The sequence below is a fragment of the Hyposmocoma kahamanoa genome, unplaced genomic scaffold, assembly GCF_003589595.1.
Source record: "Hyposmocoma kahamanoa isolate Upper Pololo Valley unplaced genomic scaffold, ASM358959v1 62, whole genome shotgun sequence".
In the NCBI taxonomy this organism is placed as follows: domain Eukaryota; kingdom Metazoa; phylum Arthropoda; class Insecta; order Lepidoptera; family Cosmopterigidae; genus Hyposmocoma; species Hyposmocoma kahamanoa.
This window is the reverse complement of record NW_020653850.1, coordinates 21,232,801-21,256,547: the sequence shown is the minus strand read 5'-3', so window position 1 is coordinate 21,256,547 and position 23,747 is coordinate 21,232,801. Positions and strand designations below refer to the sequence as shown.

Genomic DNA, 23,747 nt, shown 5'->3' with positions numbered 1-23,747 from the left:
CATTTGGGGTTTGGTCATGGCGAGCAGATCTCTGGGAAAGCACTTACAGTATTTGCATACGCCAATTCTTGTCGCATCCTTTGCAAAGGCGTCTACTGCTTCGTTGCCACTAATCCCACTGTGACCGGGAATCCAGGCCAGAGTTACCTCAATTCCCGCACAATGACATCGGTACAGAGCTTCCTTAATTTGGAGGGTGATGGAGAAATTGTCTTTGGAATGAAACGGTAGCTTAATAATGTCTTGGAGGCAACTTAGTGAGTCTGAGAAAACCAAGGTGCTCAGTTTTCGGCCCATTACTGTGTTGTACATTGACGGCTCCCTCGGCCCATAGCTTAGAGGATGGAAGCCCATAGTGCTCAATTCCTGGAATGCGTTTCGTTACTTAATTGGCAAATATTATAGACAGATATTATATGGATATAGCGAGGTGGAGGAACTTGAAGATGTAATGCACAATGTCTATATTACTAAAATTTAAAAAGTATAAAATAAATATTTATGAGGCACAGAAAAACCAGGTTATGCCTAAAAATTATAAAACCTATAAAATTCGTTTTGCTACAGACACAGTACATTCGTATACAAAAAACTCTGCAAACATTTTTTTCCTTGTCCCTTCATGCATCACTATTACATACATTACCTATTAACTATATTTACGGATAACGAAAGTACGTTACCCAATGAATAAATCGACATCAAAACTTTTTAAAAATAAAACTAGAAATATCAAAATTTTTATCATTTAATGCTCCCATACATTTAATAATAACATTCCTAGAGAGGCGTTCTTAATGTAAGAGGTAAAAATAAGTTAACAGATGACAAAACTGTTGCAAATAAAGTAATAAAACTATCTTTTAATTGAATAGAAATCTAATAATATAGTCAATTATTTGATCAAGTGTGAGTTGTCCATAAAAATGAATAAAATTAATCAATTTTTTTTAGTGCATTTCGAATAAGTTCATGTAAGGATCATTTCATTGCATGGGACGAAAAATATAGGGACAGCGAAGGTGGATCAAATTTAATTAAAAGTTTTTTTCATAACAATAACATTTTATTAATTTTGATCAACTTCTGCTGTCCCAAATCCTTTCGTCCAATACAATAAAATATTTTTTATAAGAATCTGAGGGTCGTATTCCAGAACTCTACTCAATACTCAAGTCAGGACTTGAGTATTGCAGTGAGCACTGAAAATCATACTCAAGTCCCTGCCATTAGGGTCGTATTTCCAGTGCTTACGTTTCCATTGCAATCCTGACTTGAGCATTGAGTAGAGTTCTAGAATACGACCCTGAGTCTATCAGCATTAAAAAAAACTAGTCCATTTTATTCATTTTGAATAAAAATATTTTATTAAATTGACCAACTTCTGCTGTCCCCATTTTTTCTCATACAATAAAATTATTTTATTATTACAATAAATAATAATAAAAATCGCACACACTCATAGCACCGCACTAGGGAAACTTTTTGTCGCGGGTGCCATGGACACTCACATAGAATACCTCAAATTATTATTATTATTATCAATTAATACACTAGCAGCTCTGCGAGCTGATGCGTGTATATCACTGCACTTGTATATTATTCGTTTCCAAAATGTTTATCAAGTCTAGCTTTGAAAGTGTTCACTGTCTGTGCACTAATAACAGTTTCTGGGAGCGAATTCCACAAGTTCACAACGCGAAATGGTAAGAAGTGTTTTCTAGGGTTGCTAGCACACGGAGGCATGTTTAACTTTAGAGAGTGGCCTCTCAATTGATGATTATGATTCAATATGTACATATCTTGCATATTGCGCACATTGTAGTACCCATTGAGTATTTTGTAAGTCTCTATGAGATCTCCTCGGTTCCTTCGCTGCTCCAAAGTAGTTAACTTTAGTTCATGGAGGCGCTCTTCGTAAGATAAGTTTTTTAAAGACTGACCATTTTCGTTGCTCTCCTTTGTACTTTCTCCAACATAAGAATGTCCTTTTTGAAATAAGGACACCAAATTTGAAAAGCATATTCCAATAATGGACGTATATATGTTTTGTATATTTGGATAAATAACTCCTTAGTAATATTGTAAAATGCTTTTCTTATCATGTACATCATAGAATTAGCTCTTCTGGTTATGGTTATGATGTGTACGTCCCATTTAAGGTTACTGGTTATTGTAACACCAAGATCTTTTTGTGCATTAACAGCCTGAAGAGTTATGTTATCCACAGTATAACCAAGTTTCGGATTACTATTTCCCATATGCAATACTGTACACTTTGTAGCATTCAATGAAAGAAGCCAGAGTTTTGTCCATTGTACAATGCGGTCCAAATCCTGTTGTATGGTATTGTGAGCTATTAGAGGGTTTCCTATAAGCTTGGTATCATCTGCATATATTGACAGGTCTGACTGAATGACATTCTTTAAGTCTGTGATGAAGATAACAAACAGAATTGGCCCAAGGACCGATCCTTGTGGGACGCCACTGTGAACGTCAAAATCATCTGACAGAGTATCACCTACTCTTACTTTAAACTTTCTGTCACTTAGGAAGTTCTCAATCCACTTTAGGAGCTGTCCACGGATTCCAAGGTGACTGAGTTTCGCAATTAGCCTTTTAATAGGGACTTGGTCAAATGCCTTCTCAAAGTCTAGATATATCACATCAGTAGGGTGGCGCTTATCCCAGTTGTGTGTCCATTTGTCAAGGCACGTGAGAAGATTCGTAACTGTAGATCTCTTTGGTACGAAGCCATGCTGTTCATCTACGATAATGTTCTCCACATTGATAAAAATTCTTAGCTCAGCTGCCACAATCTTCTCCATAACTTTACAAACAATGCTCGTCAAACTTATGGGACGGTAATTAACAGCAACATACTTGTCACCTTTTTTATATATGGGAGTAACATGTGCCTTTTTCCATTGTTGTGGTAATCGTCCATTAGTAAATGATAAATTCATAATGTGCGCTAACTGCTGGCTTAAAACATTGCTACATTTTTTTAATAATATTGCCGGCAAGGCATCTGGTCCCATAGCAGTAGAGTCATTGAAAGTTTTTCCCAAATTATTCCCAAACTCACAAAAGAATAAAATTTATAACTCGGGACGTCTACGTGGCAGCAGTTCGGCCAAGGAGGCAGTTAAAGTAAGTTAAAGGAAATGATCCTTATATGAAACTGAGTCGATCCGTACTAAATAAAAATTATAAATTTTATGTTCACACGCCAGCACATCAAGCTACACAGTGACGTATCTTGTTCCGTTGCAATAGAGGCGATTTTCAAACAAAAATATGTAGTCTAATGTGCCGTTGTCCGTACATACAACTCACACTTGACCAAATACTTTACAATGTCATTATATTTTTATTCAATTAAGGACACTTTTTTTATAAATTTATTTGTATCAGTTTTGTCATCTGTTAATTAACTTATATATACCTCTTACAGTAGCAATATTAAAGCCTCTATGTCATTATTAAATATATGGGAGCGTTCAATGTTACAATTTTGGATATTTATAGTTTTATTTAAAAAAGATATTGATGTCGATATACTCATTAGGTAACGTACTTTTGATATTAGTCCAAAGCTTTTTGATATATCTTACATTTATGGAATAATCGCCTGGGCACAGCCAACGATTGCACCCTGTATACATTATGCACCATCCATCGCCATGATCACCACTACAAATACGAATTGTATGGCTGAATTTCCAAAAACTAAGCGCTTGTCATGCTGATCACATGATTGCGAATTTATTGAAAGATTCAGTTTTATCGCTAATGACCGCTTATTGTCGGTCGGCTACTGGTGTTGAATAAATAGTAGTTTACTGCTAATTAAATTCCTATGTTCCACATGACTAATTTCAGGTTTCTTACCTCGGTATGATTTTCTATTCTTTCCCGGATATTTCGGAACGATTACACCAGATTACACGCTCCATGGTCACGGGCGACGCGGGCGAGTTGACTGACAGCTTCAAAAATTATCTTCATTCCGATTATTCTCGATTATTTGCGGGCATTACCATTGTCACTCGCATTTCCTACAAAAAACACTCAATGTGTCTACACGTGAAACAAAAATGGTTCGACTTCACTGTTTTTATTTTTGTTACGTATAATTATAGGTAATGATAATCTTCATCGCGTATAGTTGTTTTTCAAACAAAACCAACGTTTCGGGACCTTTACAGATCGCATTTGATTCTGAGATGGTGCGTGGTTATGTCTAATATTAATGCAAACTATCCTATTTTATTATAGTGTTTTTAACGTAATAAACGTGAAATATGTATAATATTAATAGTATATAGCATAATATTTTATAGTAAAAAAATCTGATTATTGAAGTCAGTTATTTGAGTTTGCTATAAATTCAACAATTATTGAGATATATTTCCACAGAAAAATGGTTAGATTGACTTTTATTTCCTGATCCCGAATATGTATGTAGGTCAATTTTGATAAAAATGTTAGTTGTGTCCTTTTTCGTTCCAAGAGCAACACGGGTCTCAGGAACTAGGAAATCCTCTTCAGGGGCTTGAAATAGGTCTTGATAGACGCACGCTTTCGATCTTGTCTGTTACACCTCTCACAAACGGTAAAAAGATGCGCCTTCATTCGAACGTCATATTTATTTATTATTGTTGTTGTAAGGTGCTTTGTGCACCAGATTCCACACACTGGATAATTTAAATACCTGTTCACGAGGAAAAGTTTTACACTATATGATTTCCTTCTAGTATCTATGCTATAGGCCGTGCCTATAGGCCTCAGAACCGTCCTCGCATGGAGCACACGTATCCCGCAACCTTCAATGGTTTAGTCTTAGACTTTAGATTAATAATAGTTTTTTTTTATGAACATACGTACCATTTAAATTGAAGAAAATATTGTTTTGGAAGTAGTTTTCTATATGGTTTTTCAAACTTTATAGTAAATGATGACTCTTCTGTAAGCAATGATCTTATTTAGTAAGTATGTAAGTACTTGTAAATACTATTAGGTATTATGTAGTAATAATAAGTAGCGAGTGGCGGTCACACAACGGTATTTTTTTCATTAATAAATCATAAACATCAGCTTGTTACCTTTTATTTTTACGAGCAATTACTTTAGTTACTTTTATAGTTCTAATTTATAGCGCATTCTAACAAATCTTAATTGATTTGCCACTCTTTGCTTTGCAGCCAACGAGAGTTTCCCAGAGAAAATGGATTTTTTATTAAGAAGTATTACAATAGTCGCCGTTTTTCTTTCTTTTAACGTAGGTATACCACCATCACAGTTCTTATGTTATTTATTTAAATACCGATACTTACATGAGTTAATTAATACTCTGTTTGGTTTCAGATATTGTTTTATGTTCTGGCAGAAATAGATTTTGACGATAGTAAGAATGTACAGTCTATTTACTTAAAAATGTTATTTACGCATGTCCCAGATTTTTTGTTTTATAATTATAGCGCCTCTCACAATAACAATCTTAATTATAGTTATTTTTGTACTTTATTTGTAATATATTTGAAACACTAACATTATTAACTAAATTGTTGCAGATTATACAACAGAACCAGGTGAAGAGGAGGTAGATTACGATTTCTTTTGGGATTGACTTGTTCAATAAATCGTATATAATTTAGTGGTATAAGAACACAATGGTATTTAAAACAAAATTACTTTTTCAGTGGCATATGGATTTCATGCCGGTGAGTTGTTGTTCATAAGTTTGGAATCACAGACGTAAATGTAACTTCATTCACTGAAATACTGTGTATTATAAAATGAATTTATTTTTGTTTTTGTTCTACAGACTGGTTATCTCCCAGATGGTGTCTACAGAGAAATAGCCTGGTATGGTATACTGCAAATTAAACCCATACACCACAGCTCTAAGTATAAAGTAGCTGCACAATTAATCTGGCAACATACTCTTGGACGGCCACATGTGATTATGGAAAGTCCACCACAGGTAGATATAAATTATTTCATATTTCAGGAACGTAGTAACTACACACACCAAAATATTTTTTATTTCTTTCAGTCTACTCAATCACCAGGGAAAATCGGCCGTCAGGTATTAGCTGATAATGCAGCCAAATGGTCGAGAGAGCAACGTGCGGCACAGGAAGTTCTTATGGAAAACATAAAAAGTGGCGGTAACGGCCTTACTGTACGAACGGTGGTCAGTGGCAAAACCAAAACTGCTTATATCATACATAACGGTATAGCATATAATGCTTGTAGTACATATTTCATAATTGTAGTATAAACTGTCATTTAGAATATGTTTCTTTTCTAATCCCCAGGTAACTACTATAAATGTCCTAAAGGCTCTGAGCCTGACATAGATACGTACAGAGTACAAGCGAACATGCATGATCGTAAATGTACGTATGGGAAATCATCTTATCAGCTCCCGATCGACCCTTGTATTGAAGCTGAAACTGCTCCTATAGAATATTCCTTTCATGAGGGTTGGATGTTCTGCCTTGGAAATGGTGACAGGGAAAACAATTATTTTCAAAATGGCACTCTCGATTGTGGTAACAAAACTAAGGTATAACGCAGAAGATTTGTACGCAACTGATTAAAATAAAACCGTCGTCTGCATTTGCTTTAATTTGTTTCAGATAACTGTAGATGAAGTTTTGGATCAATGTGCTATTGACAATAACATTGTAATCCTGTTTGAATATTTTGGAGATGAACCTAGAAAAGATTTGATGCACAATGCAACAATCTGTACAACTTGGGATCCCTGTCGTGTATCGTATTTATACCGCCTAGAGGTAAAAATAATTCACTAGTAGGAAGCCAAAACTAATTCCTTGAGTTTAATTAAATTCATCATGTAATCCAAGAATTCATTCTTAATGTTTTAAATAGACTTTGCAACCGTACTGGATTAGAATAACAATGATTGTTACATTTATAGGTGTTATTCCAACAATAAGTAATATTAAAACATTTGTGTAAATAGCAATTTTATATTATGAACAACTTTGTATTCGTATTTTACAGCCACCACCAGTAGAAATGACTCCTGCTTTTCCCACTTCTACTCAGAACCCTTGCGAAACAACTGTCTGTCCAGAGTGTCTTGAAGATTCTGAAGATTTGGGAGTACCAATTGAAAGTAAATCTCATTCATTATGTTTAATTATAAGATAACAGAATTCACAAGCAATATATATTGCATTATAATAAGCGATGCATATTACGCACTAAATCATACTATTACTATTAATAAGAAGATATTGTATTGCGTGTCTTACTGGTTTATTTTTTTACAGTTCTCTCAGATGACGAACAAGATATACCAGTACCAAGTTTTGAAGGGTATGATGTAGGTGACAATAATCCATCAAACGGTATTGAGAGTGATACAGTCGCTCATGATGGTGACGATTTACCTAAAACGGGTGAAAGTAGTGACGGTACCAAAGAGGGTGAGGATGCCGATGATGAAGCTCTTCGAAGTCGTGGTCGTTCCCGTGAACGAACCCGTGCTCACTCCGGCCGTGGTACCCGTAAAAAGATTTAAGCGTTTATCGGAAATCGTTGACAACATTAGAAATAATAAATACTTCATTACTAATAACAATATACACAACAACCAAAGGCGGATTTTCTTTTTTGTTTAAAATAAAAAAAAAACACATTAAATTTGCATTTAATTTGACTTTGCAATTCAAAGTTTTTATTCAAGTGACGGGACGAACAAGTCGTGCGCCTGGTGTTAAGCGACGCGCCTGTCCGTAACAGTTGCAGTGCCACTCAGAGTTTTAAATCGCAAAGACCTGAGAGGCACTGCCACTGCGTCAGTTACCCTGGTACATAAGTCCCATGTGCCTGTAAATTCACCAGCACCTTTACTCGTCAAAACCGGAACGCAGTACTGCTTATTGGTTCACTGTTAGTACTGCCCTGGATGAACTCATTCACAAGGAGCTCTGCTGCTACTCGAACTCAATATTAATATCATCTTCAAAATTTTTCAACTTTATTACTAAAACGCTGTTATCTCTTCTTTTCCTTTTATTATTTTTATGTTAATGAGTTTTAATAGTTATTTAATGCACCTATGTCATATATTAATTCTAGATCGAGTCTGAGACTAGGAGATCGGAATATTGTAACACAGGGTATCCTAGTAGGTTCCGCTCTCTCGCAATGGTCAAACATGTTGTCATTTCAGCTTTTGAATAGGTCCATTATAAGATTAATACCATTGTGATTGGAAATAAATGATAATTATTATTATCACATTCTTGTAATGTGTAAATAGATCCCTGTCGAGTAAACTTCCGCATCGAATTATTTCAGTTTAATTTGATCCAGCTTCTCCCATTGCACAATGTTGAAAAACTAATTTAATAATTAATGAAGATCTTTATTAAAATATACGTAAATACTCAAAAAATAAAAATTGACGTGAGGAAAATTCTATGAGACAACAAATTCAAATTTCTCTACTTAATATTGAATGACATCCATTACCATACCACAGGCCAGTAAAAGATTGAATCATGTTATACTGACATTATTAAAATTCGAAAACACTTTTTCGTGCAACTGTCCATGCGTAGGTATGTGTTATAAACATATAATTACATTCGCATTGTTTATCATTAAAAATGTAGCTGTTGTAATAATAATAAAATACTTGTCTTATATTTATACAAATTGTTTATTTATATCTCATAGTTCCTACCTTAATCTTTCTAATCTCGTCTCCAAATTTCATTTTTATAAGTTTCCACGTTTTAAAGATAAGACAGTTACTTTCACATCTTTTTTCGTTTAGAACATAATATAACACGGGAGACGCTAGAAATTATTTCTCAGACAAAACTTTGTACGTACCATTTTTTGATGGGCGGGAGGGTACTATTATACCACAGTTTTACAATATTATAATACTGTGGTACTAAGACTATTACTACATATAAGCTTACAGGTGTATTCAAATCGAATTGTGTCACCATGGTTTTTTGATAGTTTTATGTTGGGCCTTAAAACTAAGACAATAAAATTCAGATACTTATTTTTGAACGTAAAAATGTTGATTATATTTGTATACTAATATTCTATTAATTATAATATAATTTGATATGAAAACATGTTCGGAAGAGCACGCAAATTGGTTGTTAACATCCCTAGTAAGTTTGTGGTTTCTGGTACTCGCCGGCCGCGGCCGCGAACGTCTTGCTTCGCTCGGCTCGTGCTGTTTTTTCATATACTAAGCTAATCTAACCCACAGACTTATAAGTCTGTGATCTAACCTACGGAATGGAGGGCGCAACCAAGCAACCATGATTTATTGAGAGATCAATATTAAAAGATATGTGATTAAAAATGTCCGCAATCGTTAAAAGAAAAGACCAATAATAAAAAAAGAGGATCATTTTTTTTTAACACCAAATATTAATTTAGTATGGTTAAACCTATAGACCATAGTGTTTACCTTATTAATTTGTAATTTGCCCGTAGATCAACTAATATAGACGGAACAATTAATATAACAACAACTAAACAATTAAAATAACAGTTATTTTTTTATCACTTGTTGTCTAAAAAACAAAAAATATGTCGTAGTCGTGTTACGTGCCGTTCATTTAAAAAAGTGCCCATCTTCAATAGATCAATTGTATCTTTGAAGATCAAATAATATTATCCCATGAAACATTGAATGATTTTTTCTAACATTGATATTTACTCCTTGATTTTTTCTACCATTAACCATAGTGTCACCAAATGCGCGACAAATAACTAAGTTACAGGGTCGTATTCCAGAACTCTACTCAATGCTCAAGTCAGGATTTGAGCAGACTTGAGTATGATTTCAAGCACTGGAAATACGACCCTAATGGCAAGGACTTGAGTATGATTTCGAGTGCTTTAAACCATACTCAAATCCGGACTTGAGCATTGAGTACAGTTCTAGAATACGACCCTTAATTTTGTAAGGCAAAGAAAAATTTTTTTTTTCTGTTTTTTTAATGTTGAATCTCATTAAAATAAATAAACTTAAGTCGTTTATTTATTTTAATGAGATTCATCTAATTTTATAATTTGTTTTACGTTTCACATTCTGTTTAGATTCACAGCAAACGTAATAGATGGTTACATTTGAGTTTCTTAATTGTTTATTATATTTTAAGCGATGTATTTGTAATACATAATGAAAACTCGAGATGTGGGGAATATGACGCTCTCCCCAAATTTGGGGATTTTAACCGTGATTTTTGGGGATTTCGAATTGGCATTGGCAACCCTGGAGATACATCTTGCTTGATGTCGTTGATGTCAAAAATAGCGGGTTTTGTTTTTGTAGTTACAGTTTTTCACAAATTAATTTTTAATTTTAAGTATTATTACGTTTTAAGTTTCTTAATCCTTTCTTGCTTGTTTAAACTGATGGCTCTATAGCCAATGCTCAACAAATAAATAAATAAAAAATAAATCTTGCTTGATGTCAACATGCACAAATAAGAAAGATATGGTCCTACTTGTGAGTTTATTTTTTTTAAGTTGTGAGTATAGTGTTCTGTGGATATCTTACATAGTAGGTGTCAATGTCAATTGTCACGCACGTGGTTGTCAGGTTGTCAGGTTTTCACAAATAATCTGTGGTTGTCATCGAAAAAGTGAGTTGATGAATTGAGCGTGGTAAAAACTGGGAATTTCTGTAAAAAAAATATGAAAGATGGTAGTAACCAAATATTTACAGGATATACTTGATGTGTCGGCAAAAACTCCCACCTTAAACTTGCCTGCTCTCAAAGAAAATGAGCTGGCAATAGAATTTTCTATAGATGATGTAAGTTTCTTGATTTTCTGGTAATTTAATGAATAACAAAAGTATAAAATGTTGTTTAATATATATGATTAACGAATATTTAGGTTAACGATAGTGTTTATGAAGGACAAAAACCTTTGTTGCCCTTCGCTAGGAGTGGAGAGTATCACGTTGGAATTAAAGAATGGAGGCGATTGACGGCGATTGACGAAGGCTGCAAACCCGTTTACGAAGTCACCTTCGATGTTACGGTAACTGAATACTGTTTAAAATATTCCACAGTGATGTAAGTGTCCTTTATATTCCTAAGACCCCGTAAACTACAATAGGAAAGGCGCTAAACGCCCAATGTACTAAGTACAGTTATATGATTCAGGTCAAGCAAATATAAGTTTTGTATGAAAAACTTAACGGAGATTTTTTAACCTTTTTCTCTTCATACACTATATATGTATATATTTAGCGCTATATATAGTGCTAAATTTGAATACAATATGTTCATGATTTTTTAATCATAGAAATATTGTTGTTTGAGTCTGACTCACTTCATATATTTGGAAGGACTTTAGAAAACGTGACTTCAGAGGGGGTGGGGAGGGGGAGGATGTTTATAGTGTTGGAGATATTAGTTTTTGAAAATTCGAAAATAAATCTAAAACTATACATATATTTTCGCACCAAGTGCACGTCATGTAATTTCTTGAAAGGTGAATAGTTTCAAAGAAAAAAAAATTATTACTTTTTTTTTTATATGGAGAAATAAACATTTTATTTTTTGTCTCCAAATGTAGGAAAATGTAATGTGTGTGGTTTATTTACAATATAGGTCCAATCATTCTCTATCAAGAAAAAAGTAATCCATCTGCAGGTACTTGCAGCTTTACGAGTAAAAAGGTGTCAAAGTTTTAGACTTGTTATTTATTTTTTAACACAATGTACTAGTTTCTACTTAACTTTGTGTTATTGTTATAACACTCTCTAAATTACAGTTAAATTAATTTTTCTTTAGTTGAAGCTCATGTATTTTGTTAAAAAAGTACATAAAAGAGTTAGCAATTTTATCGCACCTTTACTTACAAAGCCGCAAGTATATGCAGATGGATTGTTTTTTCTACATAGAAAATGATCGGAACTATACTGTAAGTAACCCACGCACATTACCTTTTCGTATATTTTGAGATAAAAAATAAAATGCATATTTCTCCATACAAAAAAATATTTTTTTTTCCTCCAAAACTATCGACTTTTCAAGAAATTATACAAGAATAAAAGTTGTTAGGAATGTTATTATCTATCATATAAAAAAAAATTAGCTTGACACTCCACAAGTTATTCCTATGTCCAAGAATTATCAATTTGGGCCCACTGTGTGGCGACTAGGAATGGGCGTTACAAATCGTATATGGTTATTGAAACTAATTATTGTGGCAATATTGAATATCCGATATCGTGTATCTTAGAAACTATATATCGATATTGCTCCGCATCGCGGATTTTATAGTGATGCCGAATCAAGCCGAGCGATTATCGAGTGGATACCAACACGAAATCATATATTTTCCAAACTTTATGTATACCGATATTGCTTCGTATCACATATTCACTGAGTGGATATCAATGTGAAACCTTTTTTGTGCGTCTTCAAAACTGTATACTAACATTGACCAGCATTGCTCTTGTAAAACTATATCCAATAATATATAGTTTCTAATAATATATAGTAAATCTGATTCCGAATATCAGTAACGGCAACGTATCAACGCAGCGCGCACGCGGGCTGTATCCATGAATATTATAGTTTCAGAAAATATATAGTTTCGAAATCCGATTTCGAATATTGATATAGTTTCGATATGATATTCAGAAAAATCCATATTACCCATTCCTACTGGCGACAAATGGGGAAAAAACCCATATGTTGCCAGGTGGTGACAAATGGGTGAAAAAATCTCAGTTGTTGCCAGTGGTGACATTTGGAAATTAAAAATTCCCAGTAGATGCCAGTAACAAATGGGTTAATGCTAGCGTTTGTTTATTGCCCCCCTCGAAAGGGAATAAAATAAAATTCGAGTCTAATCATGATTTTATTGTTGATTAAATTGATTTTATTCAATAAAGATCTGTATAAATTTTCTAAGATGCTTAAATTTTATTTATTGTATTAAAACCAAAAATGTTATGACAAATGATATCTATGTATACTAGCATCCGTTAAGACACAATTTTTTGGTATTGAAGACCAAGCCTGTACACAGCAGAGTAATATTACAGGTTTAGAGTGAGCTGGGATAATATAGGTGGATGGTAGTTTTGTTTAGGTAAATATGAATGGCATTCTAAGGACTTAGGAGTAGCCATTATTGAAAAATATAATGAGACTAGTGCTCACATTACATAGTTGACAAGATTTTCCCATTTGTGCCTGTTAAACGGTATTCAAAATTCGAGCTTTATACATTCTATGTGAACAAAACGATAGCTTGTTTTAACTCAATCCTAATGCCAACTATCGGCAATAAATTTATTGTTTAAATTTTCGCGTTCAAAAATGGATGTTATATTTTGCATGATGTCACCATAGATTCTTGTGAATTCATTTCAATGTGGTTTTTTTTATAGAAAACGTAGAATTTGTAAGATTCTAAACTTGATAATGAGGCAAACATAATATCCCTTATTCCCATTCTCAGTCGTCCGCATCGCCACCTTTGTTCCCACTGGCGACAAATGGGAATATATGTTGCCAGGTTGGGGAATAAATAAATGGCATAAAAAATCTCAGTTATTGCCAGTAGTGACAAATGGAAATTAAAAAATCCCAGTGGTTGTCAGTAAGAAATGTGCTAAAAAATTCCCAATTAACGCTAGCGTTTGTTTATTGCCACCATCGAAAGGGAATAAAATAAAATTCGAGTTGAATCATAAAAATACAGATGTTTATTGAATAAAAGAAATTTTATTTTATTTCGCGTTCCACCACGATGCGCGTGTAGGGGACCGGGCAACACCTACCTCTCTATCTGTTCAAAGTTTCAAACGATTTGTTGTGTTCATTTCATCTCGTAAACTTGTACAATGTAATGATCTTTCCGCGAAGGCGGCTGTAGACTCTGTATAAACAGCGCGTTGACTGTATTGCACCACTGCCGTCAACCGAATTCGTTCGTCGAAAAATCGGCAGTGGACTCGGTGACGTAAGTTTGAAGTGCTTTTGACTGTACTTTCAATAAACTAAAAGTACCTAATAATTTATTATTTTCAGGGCAGTAATTTATCCTTCAGTCCAGGAGATACAATAGGCATAATACCACATAACCCAACTTCGGATGTAGACTTCATAATTAGCCATCTATGTCTTCAAGCACACTTAACTTATGTCCTAAGTGTGAAGAGTTTGAAAGGGAAAATACCGGCTTATATACCGGTGAGGTCTACTTTGTGGCACGTGCTCACACATTGTGTCGATTTGAGAGGGGTTCTGAAAAAAGTAAGTAACATCAGACTGGTAAAAAATTACTTTAATTTTTTTCAATAGTAAGTAAACTATCAAATCAATTACTTTATCAGCGAGTTTATGAACATGATAAATTAATATCATCAATCATTTAATTTTGTTTTAATTAAGTATTTTAATTGAAACAACTTAAGTATTTTAATTTAAGGACAACATACATTATAACAGTATAATAAACTAAATAAATAAACGAATTGCGTTTGTCGGCGACCTGTGGCGCAATCTGGTGGTAGGCCGCGGAATCGCCGATATATGACACCCTTCGGCTAAAACTCTTCTTCATGAAGGTCGACAAATATTCGGTTGGCACTCTCACCACAAAAGAATTAAAATTCAGGTTGTGGCGGGACTCCAACGGCTCGGCCCTCATTTGGTTTTAGCCTGATGTACTCCACACTATCTCCTCAGACTTCGTGGAGTAATGTATTTAGGTCAAATAATGGAAAAGTTTATGTTATGTCGCATTTGGAATTTAAAGTTGGGTGCTCAACAAAGATGGCATAGTGGGAATTAGCCCACTGACAATCTCTGACGACCTTCGTGGTCGAGCGGCTTATACACCGGTTTTCATGGTTACGCCATCTCTGAGATATATAAGATTATATGTATAGTCGCCTTACTGTGTATATATCGCATGTGATTTCGATGTAATTTTTCAAAGTAACAAAAAAGTGGAAAAGTTTGTTACACCATGTTTAAATAAATCTTTCCAAATAAATAGTTTACTTAATCACAGACGGTTAATGTTCATGTATCGTTTTTATTACAGGTTTTCATCCTCGCATTATCAAGGCATACAAAAGAAGAAAGTGAACGGAGAGTTCTAGAATACTTTTGCAGTAAAGAGGGATCTTATACATATACTACTCATATTCTAAACAAAAGAATTTGTATACTAGACATTTTCTCCATTTTCAAAAGTTGTAAGCCTCCTATAGAAGTTTTACTGGCCTATCTACCTAGATTACTTCCAAGGGCCTATTCCATAGTCAATAGTAATGCAAATGATCCTCACGTAATAAAGATATGTTTCTCTGTAATGCATTTAGGTAACAATAGAAAGGGTCTTACAACAAGTTGGCTAGAGAATATTATTCTAAGTTCAACTATTGAGCATAAAATGGAAAATTTGAATATTAGTGAGAGTAATGTAAAGGACTGTAAAGTACCTATCTATCTAAGAGATAATTTATCAGGGTTTACTATGCCTCAAGATTTATCAACACCTTTAATTTTAATCGGGCCTGGGACTGGCGTATCGCCATTCATTGGTTTTCTTGAAGAAAGAAGTATAAGAAATGATAAAAAATCATCAGGAAAAACATGGTTGTTTTTTGGATGTAGAAATCCAAAATTAGACTTTATTTATGAAAAGGAATTGAATTTTTATAAAGAGAATGGTACTTTAGATAAACTTACAGTTGCCTTCTCTAGGGTTGAGGACAGTCCAATAAGATACATCCAGGTAACTATAATTATTTTATCATAATTATTAATTAAAAAAGAAAATGTGTTAACACCGTAATCTGCCGTCCACTAACTAAAACACGGTTAAGTGAGGAATAGTGAATTATCAGCGCAGTCGACACTGTGTTGTCAACTGTCAACTCCAACCTCTTCGGCAAGTGAATTCGGCTTGCCGAAGGTCGTTTGTGTCGCGCTGTTTACACAATAGTTCTCGTTGCCTTTGTAGAAATCATGTCAGTTCGGTCCCCCGTCACTTGCCGAAGGCGATCGATTCGCCTGATAGTGTTTACACTTGGGACCGTGGAATACCTATCTTAAAGGGGGCATTCATTATCCTGCATTGTAGTCCGCCGCGAAATGCAGGATTTATATATTTTATTTTATTCTCAATTCTAATGTGTTTATTATCTTTTTCAGGATGCCCTATTACTGAATGGCGAAGAGTTGGTTAATTTAATAAATGGTGGTGCTTCAATATTTGTGTGTGGCGATTTGAATACTATGGCTTTACAAATTAAGCAAGTCTTTGTCAAATGTTTAGTCAAGTATGATGATAAAACGCAAGAGGAAGCCGAGAAGTTTGTAACCGACTTGCAGAAGGAGAAACGATATTTTGTTGATGCGTGGAGTTAAACATTATCATGACCTTTCTAATATATAGTAATTTATAAAAGAAATATTGGTGGCCCATTGTCTTTTATCCTATTGCTGGTTCAACAGTTCAGTCTTCCAAGAGGTTATGCCGTCATGAACTTGTTACATGGTTGAAATTTATCTGTGTTGTAAATTATAACAAATATAGGTATGATATAGGTACCTAGGTAAGATACGATTATTTAATTATGTAATTATTTGCTATTTTAGGGTTTGTACCACACATTTGTTAGCACAGGCAGCCCTGAATCGTGTTGCAAGTGTGGTTCAACTCTATTATAGCTAATCATAGCAATAAAATAAATACCTGACGAATTTCACGAGTTTTCTTTCATATATTTTGACGAGTAAAATGGAATTGGACAAACAAAAATAGGCATATTAATTTTACAAAAATAATTTAATAGGCAAATCTCTATAATAAAATGTTCCAAAAGTGTCATTGGTATATAAACTTACTCTACGGTTGCACGGTTCTTCGTTGTGTTGCCGACATCTTAATTCTAACGTAATGTAAGTAAACACTTAACATCTAATGCTTCAAGCAGGCACTCGCGGTGGAGGTGAGGACTGAATCTTTCTAAATTTCATATAAACTTGGAAAAGTCAACAAAGAAAACGTGTAACTTTTATATTTGGACCCACGTCATATTGTGGTATTACAAAAACATAATTGCTTCAACTAACAACACAAATATTGCTGGACTTTTCAACCCTCATGCCACCAGTTCTTATTATACATGTTTATATGCGGTAATTTGTATGTCTATCGTCGTTGTATTAATGATTACGAGACATGCCGCACAGGTCGTTAAGGAAAAGATAATCAATACAACACAAACACTACACAATGATCAATTCCTAAGTTGGACTTTGAATATTATTGTTTGTTTCGACTGCGAAAGATTCAAGTCCAAAAATACCCACTGAATCAAAATATGGCTACGGGAGTACAAAATGCAAAAAATAATACACAAATAATAATACTACAAATAAAATATGAATTAAAAGTACGCTTTGTACTTTAACTGCAATGGATTAAAAGATTTATTTCAGATTTCAAAAATCTCAATATTGCACAGATTGTTTTTTTTGACGTAAATGCAAATTTTATAATAATATAATTAATACCTTGTGCAAATTTTACATTAACAATATTTTGTATGAATGTATTATTCTATATAGTAGTTATTAATAGATAATTAAAATTCATTACAAAATGGGCAGTGCGTTTTTATATTTAAAATTATTGTTCTGTCCTACAAAGTGTGCACATGGTACAGTCTTAACTATTGCATTATTTATATGTAGGTAGTAACTTTTCAGAAAAAGAAAGTATCAAAATAGCTTCATCAGTATCAAAGGGAATGTAAGGAATATTGGAAATAGCTTTGAAAAGTCAAGTGTGAACTAAGACTAGCTAAATTAATGTTTTTATGTACATTTTTGGTAAATTATACAAAAAAGAAATTAGTGCACCCAATATCGTCAAATCATGATACCAAAAGCACGCGTTTGGGACCAATCTCTGTTGGTAAATAGCACCAAAGTTTTTTTGACAATGTGCGTAAAAAAGGCGTATTTCGCGTGGAATACGAGTCAGTTCTAAAGTTGCATAGAAAATCGTCAATAAATACTCTCTAAATTTATAAAAAAAATTTGGACAGATTTACTTTTAAGTAACTATACTAATGCATAAAAATCACCAATAATTAATTCGATATAACCGATCGTAAATATGGCATATTCATTGTACATTCGGTTCAAGGCGCGTTGTCTAATAAAAAGCGTGTATTTTTTACATATCAATAGCTGATAGCGTATCTTACTACCAAAAAGATAACTGACAGATAAGACACAGCTTAAAACGCGACTTGCGTATTGTCTATAATCTCTGATTGCATGAATACTTACATCTAGTTATCTAATGCTTCTGAATATTTTAAAAACTACATTTTATTGGACCACCCACATATCTTTGTGGTGTGTCTGCTTTTCAAGTAATGACACTGCAATAATGGCTGTCGCGCTTCTGTAGCGCCTCGGGTATGTTCGCGGAGGCGCACACAGACGGGTTTGCATCCTCATACGCAAGAGGTGCGCCTCGATGCTGCGCCGCCTGCGCGACAGATCCAACCGCATCCTGAGCGCGTTGTCCGCACGCTGGGATTCACCGATACACGCGCATTGGATGCGACTACATGCGGTCGCATAAAAAATTAATGTTGTTTAGTTTTTGTGTCGCGGTCCTTACGTCTTGTACAAATAACTAATCCTTAGAGCACAGCATAGCTATAGTATTTTGTAATTTACTAACAATTTATGGACCAGTTCAGAAATAAATGATTATTATTATAATAATGCCTTGCATGAACAACAATAGTACAATAAAAAATAAGGAATTTTGCGTCCGATACCTATTAGATTACATCATACATACACCAATACTTAAACTATCCAATATACTTGGCACCGAGTTACAGTCCTACACACAAATTGTACATACAAGTTGTAAATGGTTACAAAAGTGGAAATAGAAAAATAATTTTTGGGAATGGAAGAATATACCAGTCTCATCAGTCGTAGCTCTTGTGGAGGATCTTTTGCGCGGCCTTGATTAGAGGAGTCAACGTGCGTAGCTCCATCGCGCATTCAAGGAATGGGTGCATCAGCAACTCGTCTGCAGTCGCGCGCATGTCAACATCCACCTGCAGGCACTTGTCGAGGAAGTCCTGGAAATCCGGCGACAGAGTCTCCCACCTAGGTATTTTTGGACGTCCTACCGCCGCAATCAAATACAACGCCCTTAAAGGGGTCTCCTTCATATATGGTGGCTCACCTTCAATCATTTCAATAGCCATTATACCGAGGGACCATACGTCTACTTTCTTTCCATATTGCTTTCTGGTGACTACTTCAGGGGCCATCCAATACGGGGTGCCGACCATGGTCTGTCGCTTTTCGTCGCCAACGATGTTAGCGCAGAAACCAAAGTCTGTTACTTTTACTGTGCCATCCATACCTAGTAGGACGTTGTCAGATTTAATGTCCCTGTGAATGGTACCTTTGGAGTGTAGAAATGCAACAGCTTGCAGGGTCTCGCGGCACACAGCAGCTATCTGGCCTTCTTTCATGACAACTTCAGTCACTACATCTGTTAATGACCCGCCGTCAAGCAACTCCATTGCTACCCAAAGATGATCATAACTAAGGAAAGCGTCAAGGAAGTTGACCAAATTCTTATGGTTGAAATCTTTGAGTACATTTATTTCGTTGAGTATGAGATCCTTTTTGGACTGTTTGGTCAAATCTATGTCCTTGATGGCCACCTTCGAGTTGTCGTTATGGTCTATTGCAATGAACACCACACCTGAAATAGATGAGAACAGTGTCTTATTTTATACAAGTCACTTATCATCGTTATCAAAAGTTATATGGACTGTTTTTACTGAGGTTATTATAAGATCTCCATTTCACACAATCATGAGTAAGTGTTCCATATTTGGTTATTAAATATACAATTGTATATTAATGGTATAAGTAGTGATAGATATTTTTTCACTAAAAGTGATGACACTTTGGATACAACCCAGTTTATTATATCAGATTCAGTCCCTAGAATTAAAATGTTTATTTAATTTTATAGACAAGATTGCACCAACAACTTAGTATTTAAAACGATTATTCGAAGCCTGGGAATGTAACTCTATTGTTTTCCGACAAAACAGTAGATCAAGGTTTCTTAAAGCTGCATTGTCATGGGTTATGTAATAGAAATATTTTTATTTTGTGATCCATGTAGTAAAAAATAATACCTACTTAGTAAGTCACAGTGGGCAAGCATACTGTTCCCAAAAGGAAGCCAAGTAAACATACCTTCTTTGGGAGAAACAGTTTGAGAGCTGAGCAAAATTTAGCACTAGGAGTAAGTATTTATGAGTTAGTTTGTACATATTCCCTGGACATTGTTCACTTTCAAGTTATTTCAATTGTTTCAGAGATTAATATTGCAAATAGCATACCTAGGTATATATGTCATTAGTTTTCCTGTTCAGTATACATATTAGTACATGGCATACCGATGGTTTTTAAGGTACTTAATTAATGCATGTGTCACATCAGATCTTGCATTTATATGCCTGAATAAATGCTATGGAAGTGTATAAGTGTATGACTCATACATTGGAATAAAGCCCAATTTCTGTTATAGCAAGACTTGCAGGAAATCTTTATTCAAATGGACGAAATGACTCACTGTAGATAAAAATAAATTATGATACAGGTAGGGTCGTATTCTAGAACTCTACTCAATGCTCAAGTCAGGACTTGAGTATAATTCAAAGCACTAGAAATCATACTCAAGTCCTTGCCATTAGGGTCGTATTTCCAGTGCTTGAAATCATACTCAAGTCTGCTCAAATCCTGACTTGAGCATTGAGTACAGTTCTAGAATACGACTCGTAGTTATGTATGACCTTTATAAAATCCCGAAAAATTGTCTTGGATCAATGTACTGTGTGCTTAAATCTGGCGAACAGAAGCAGACATCGAAAAAGCAGCCATGACGATTTTAACACTTAAATGACTTAAACAAGATCAAATTGATATGGTGAGAATTGTCAGGCACAAAAAGGATTATCATCTCTGTAAAGCCTGTATAAGGGAAAGTTGTTTAAATAAGTGTAAGAATTAAGATAATTTAGTAAATGAAACTTGAAGGTAGAACAAATGGAGCAATGTCAATAGAACACCAGAGAGCTGTGTTGTCTTAGTGGGTAAAGTGGTCCATCATGATCGTATATATTCTGGTATACTGTTTTGTTGATAAGTAAGATACATGAAGGACTTTCAGGAGACTTCACAAGAGACAAGAGATAGTGTGCAGTTTTACACTAAAGGCCATTTAAAACACCAGCGTTAAGTATAGTTCCAACTTTTAGATAACTGTTAGACAAACAGAGGATACTAAAAATTCACATGATAAGACTTGGAAATTAGTTAAATGTTTCTTAAATACAAGAAATGACATTATTACAGTTGTCTTATTTGCACTACATTCATTTGTCAGCAAATAATCAATATTTTTTCCCTTTCTTGTACACAGTAAACATGTTTGTGTGAAAGAGGAAATATCATATATGAAAGTTAAAAAAAATTGTATTTTATTTGTTATGTACATCAAAGGGGCAATCAAAACAGAGATTAGATAATGTAATTGAAGTGTTAAATATATAATTATATTGATAATAAATAGTATATCAAATTTGTATTTATTTGACAATTACCCATACATTTGGAGTGGTTTCTGCATATTTTGGTACACTTAATTGGGAAAATAAGTTTTTGTGGGTTGCATCTTTTCTATTTTATTATAATATTCCTCTGGCTTAATTTCATTATTGATTGCCATGAATTTTTCACGACTTGGAAGTGAAATGTTTTAAGAATACAATTCTTTTATTCAAAACAGAGATGAGAGGTATTGTACGCCTACAACCTCTTTGATTTGACGAGTCAATACAATTATTACTGTAATTATAACAGACACTCAATCTAAAGCTCTTAATATTTGTTTATATTATATGAAATATGATAACTATTGTAATCAAACAAACAAATCAAATTGATCAATCATATTTTGAATTCAATTGTTCAATCAAAATAAATAGAAACCTAATTATATAACATTCATTACTTGCTTTTACTACTGTGTAGTGTAATACAGCAACACATATTGTATTAATCATGTTTGGTATCAATTGAATCTCACGGTGGGGAATTGTACATATGGTTTGGTACTTCTTCAGAATTTATGCTTATTCAGTGAGTCAAGCTGTTTAATTCTATGAATAAGAGGAATTAAATGAATAGGTATTCAAATAATTTAGAAGCTTTTCGCTGTTAATGCTAATAACAAAAATTTCAATAGAGGTGAACTAAATACATAGATAATATTACAAGAATTTAGAGACTTGGAATCTTTTAGTGCTACTAATAAGATAGAAGAATGAGAAAAAAATGGATAAACAAAATAAGAACTTAATAGACAAATAACCCAACATTCAGAGGGCTAGTTGTTTAATAAGTGAAAGCCTGTATGTTCACTTTTAAACATGGTCCCACTGGTCTTTTAATTACATTTAGGTACGTTTTAGAAATGAAACAAATTTCTCACCCGATGCTCCAGCACCAAGCTGCTTAACTCTTTCAAACCGCACATGAGGGTCATCCCTATTACAAATCTTTCTCAGCTCCTCATATATCTCCTCATCAGTCATCATAGAGTTCATCATTTCCTTCTTCCTCAAGATAGGGCTCTCATCAGACTCCTTACCAATCATGGACAAGTCTTCAACAACAGCTGTCAATTCCAATATAGCATCCTTTTTCTTAAGACCATGCTTCTGTGGTGCAGCAGGCATTGTCTGCCGTTGTGCATATTTGTCATTTGTACTGTTACCCACCTCCTCCTCACTACTCTGCCCCAGTGATAGATCAGAATCCTGGCTTTGATGGTTTTTCTTATCTAGTAATTTCTCTATCTCTAAGTCCTCCTCAGTAATAGCTTCAGCTGTAACAAACGGCTTGAAAGGTTCGTCTTGAGCCTTTTCCTTTTTAATGGTGTACATATGGAACTTGACAGCCTGAATGGCCGCGTCCGGGTTTTCATTTTGTTCAGCGGGAGTGATTTGCGTGTTGAGAAGACGCAGCCACGAGGACGGGAGACCTTCCAGCATACCCGTCTCCGAATTCTTACTCACGTGGATGTGCTGCTTTACGTTTGTAGGCATTCCGATCTCCGTCGCTCGTTCATCCTTGTGCTGATGCTTCTTTGCAAACAGCTTCCCGAACACACCACGACCCGAGCGCCCAGTCATCTTGATTACACTTTATACACTTAAGGAACCACTAAGCCATTTCAATCAATGAACACAACACTACATCTCTCTTCGGAGATTGTTTTTGTTGAAAGTGAAATTGGTTTCCTGAAGGTAGGAGTGGCAAATCACGGACGGATAGAAAATCAAGGAACGGAGAAATTTATCGTCTGTCAAATGGCTGAAACGTTTAATTTCAAGCAGTTTAGAGATAAAGATTTAAATTTAAATTTAAAAAAATTAGTTTCTCGTGAAAAACTATCAAAGAAAGGCTTTAGTTCCTACATTTTAAATTGTTTTAAATAAACTCTTCTTTAAATATAGCTGCGAAAGAAATTTTAGAAAACAAATAGTTAGTTAGGTCAATAAAACAATGAGAACATAGGAACGTTTTTTCTTTAGTCAAGTTGGC

At 34.3% G+C, this 23,747-nt stretch overlaps 3 protein-coding genes across 4 annotated transcripts; 2 read left to right on the top strand and 1 right to left on the bottom strand.

Moving 5' to 3' along the window:
- The first annotated feature begins 5,193 nt into the window (after window positions 1–5,193).
- On the top strand, window positions 5,194–7,670 carry LOC113229665. Its single transcript, XM_026463337.1, has 10 exons — window positions 5,194–5,284; window positions 5,371–5,410; window positions 5,577–5,605; window positions 5,706–5,726; window positions 5,831–5,989; window positions 6,062–6,242; window positions 6,327–6,577; window positions 6,651–6,809; window positions 7,042–7,156; window positions 7,314–7,670. The coding sequence occupies exons 1-10, from the start codon at window positions 5,231–5,233 to the stop codon at window positions 7,562–7,564; spliced, it is 1,260 nt and encodes a 419-aa protein (XP_026319122.1). The 5' UTR covers window positions 5,194–5,230; the 3' UTR covers window positions 7,565–7,670.
- A 3,059-nt stretch (window positions 7,671–10,729) lies between these two features.
- On the top strand, window positions 10,730–16,765 carry LOC113229445 (methionine synthase reductase). 2 transcript variants are annotated; one of them, XM_026463035.1, is made up of 5 exons: window positions 10,730–10,843; window positions 10,927–11,073; window positions 14,085–14,309; window positions 15,106–15,801; window positions 16,221–16,765. In XM_026463035.1, the coding sequence occupies exons 1-5, from the start codon at window positions 10,730–10,732 to the stop codon at window positions 16,434–16,436; spliced, it is 1,398 nt and encodes a 465-aa protein (XP_026318820.1). In that variant the 3' UTR covers window positions 16,437–16,765. The 2 variants fall into 2 exon arrangements, with proteins under 2 accessions (XP_026318820.1, XP_026318821.1); XM_026463036.1 differs by having other exon boundaries at window positions 10,766–10,843; window positions 10,977–11,073.
- A 99-nt stretch (window positions 16,766–16,864) lies between these two features.
- Window positions 16,865–23,504, bottom strand: LOC113229633 (serine/threonine-protein kinase PAK 3). The gene is made up of 2 exons (XM_026463302.1): window positions 22,633–23,504; window positions 16,865–19,827 (listed from the first exon to the last, which is right to left on the bottom strand). The coding sequence occupies exons 1-2, from the start codon at window positions 23,333–23,335 to the stop codon at window positions 19,034–19,036; spliced, it is 1,497 nt and encodes a 498-aa protein (XP_026319087.1). The 5' UTR covers window positions 23,336–23,504; the 3' UTR covers window positions 16,865–19,033.
- Between the last annotated feature and the right edge of the window lie 243 nt (window positions 23,505–23,747).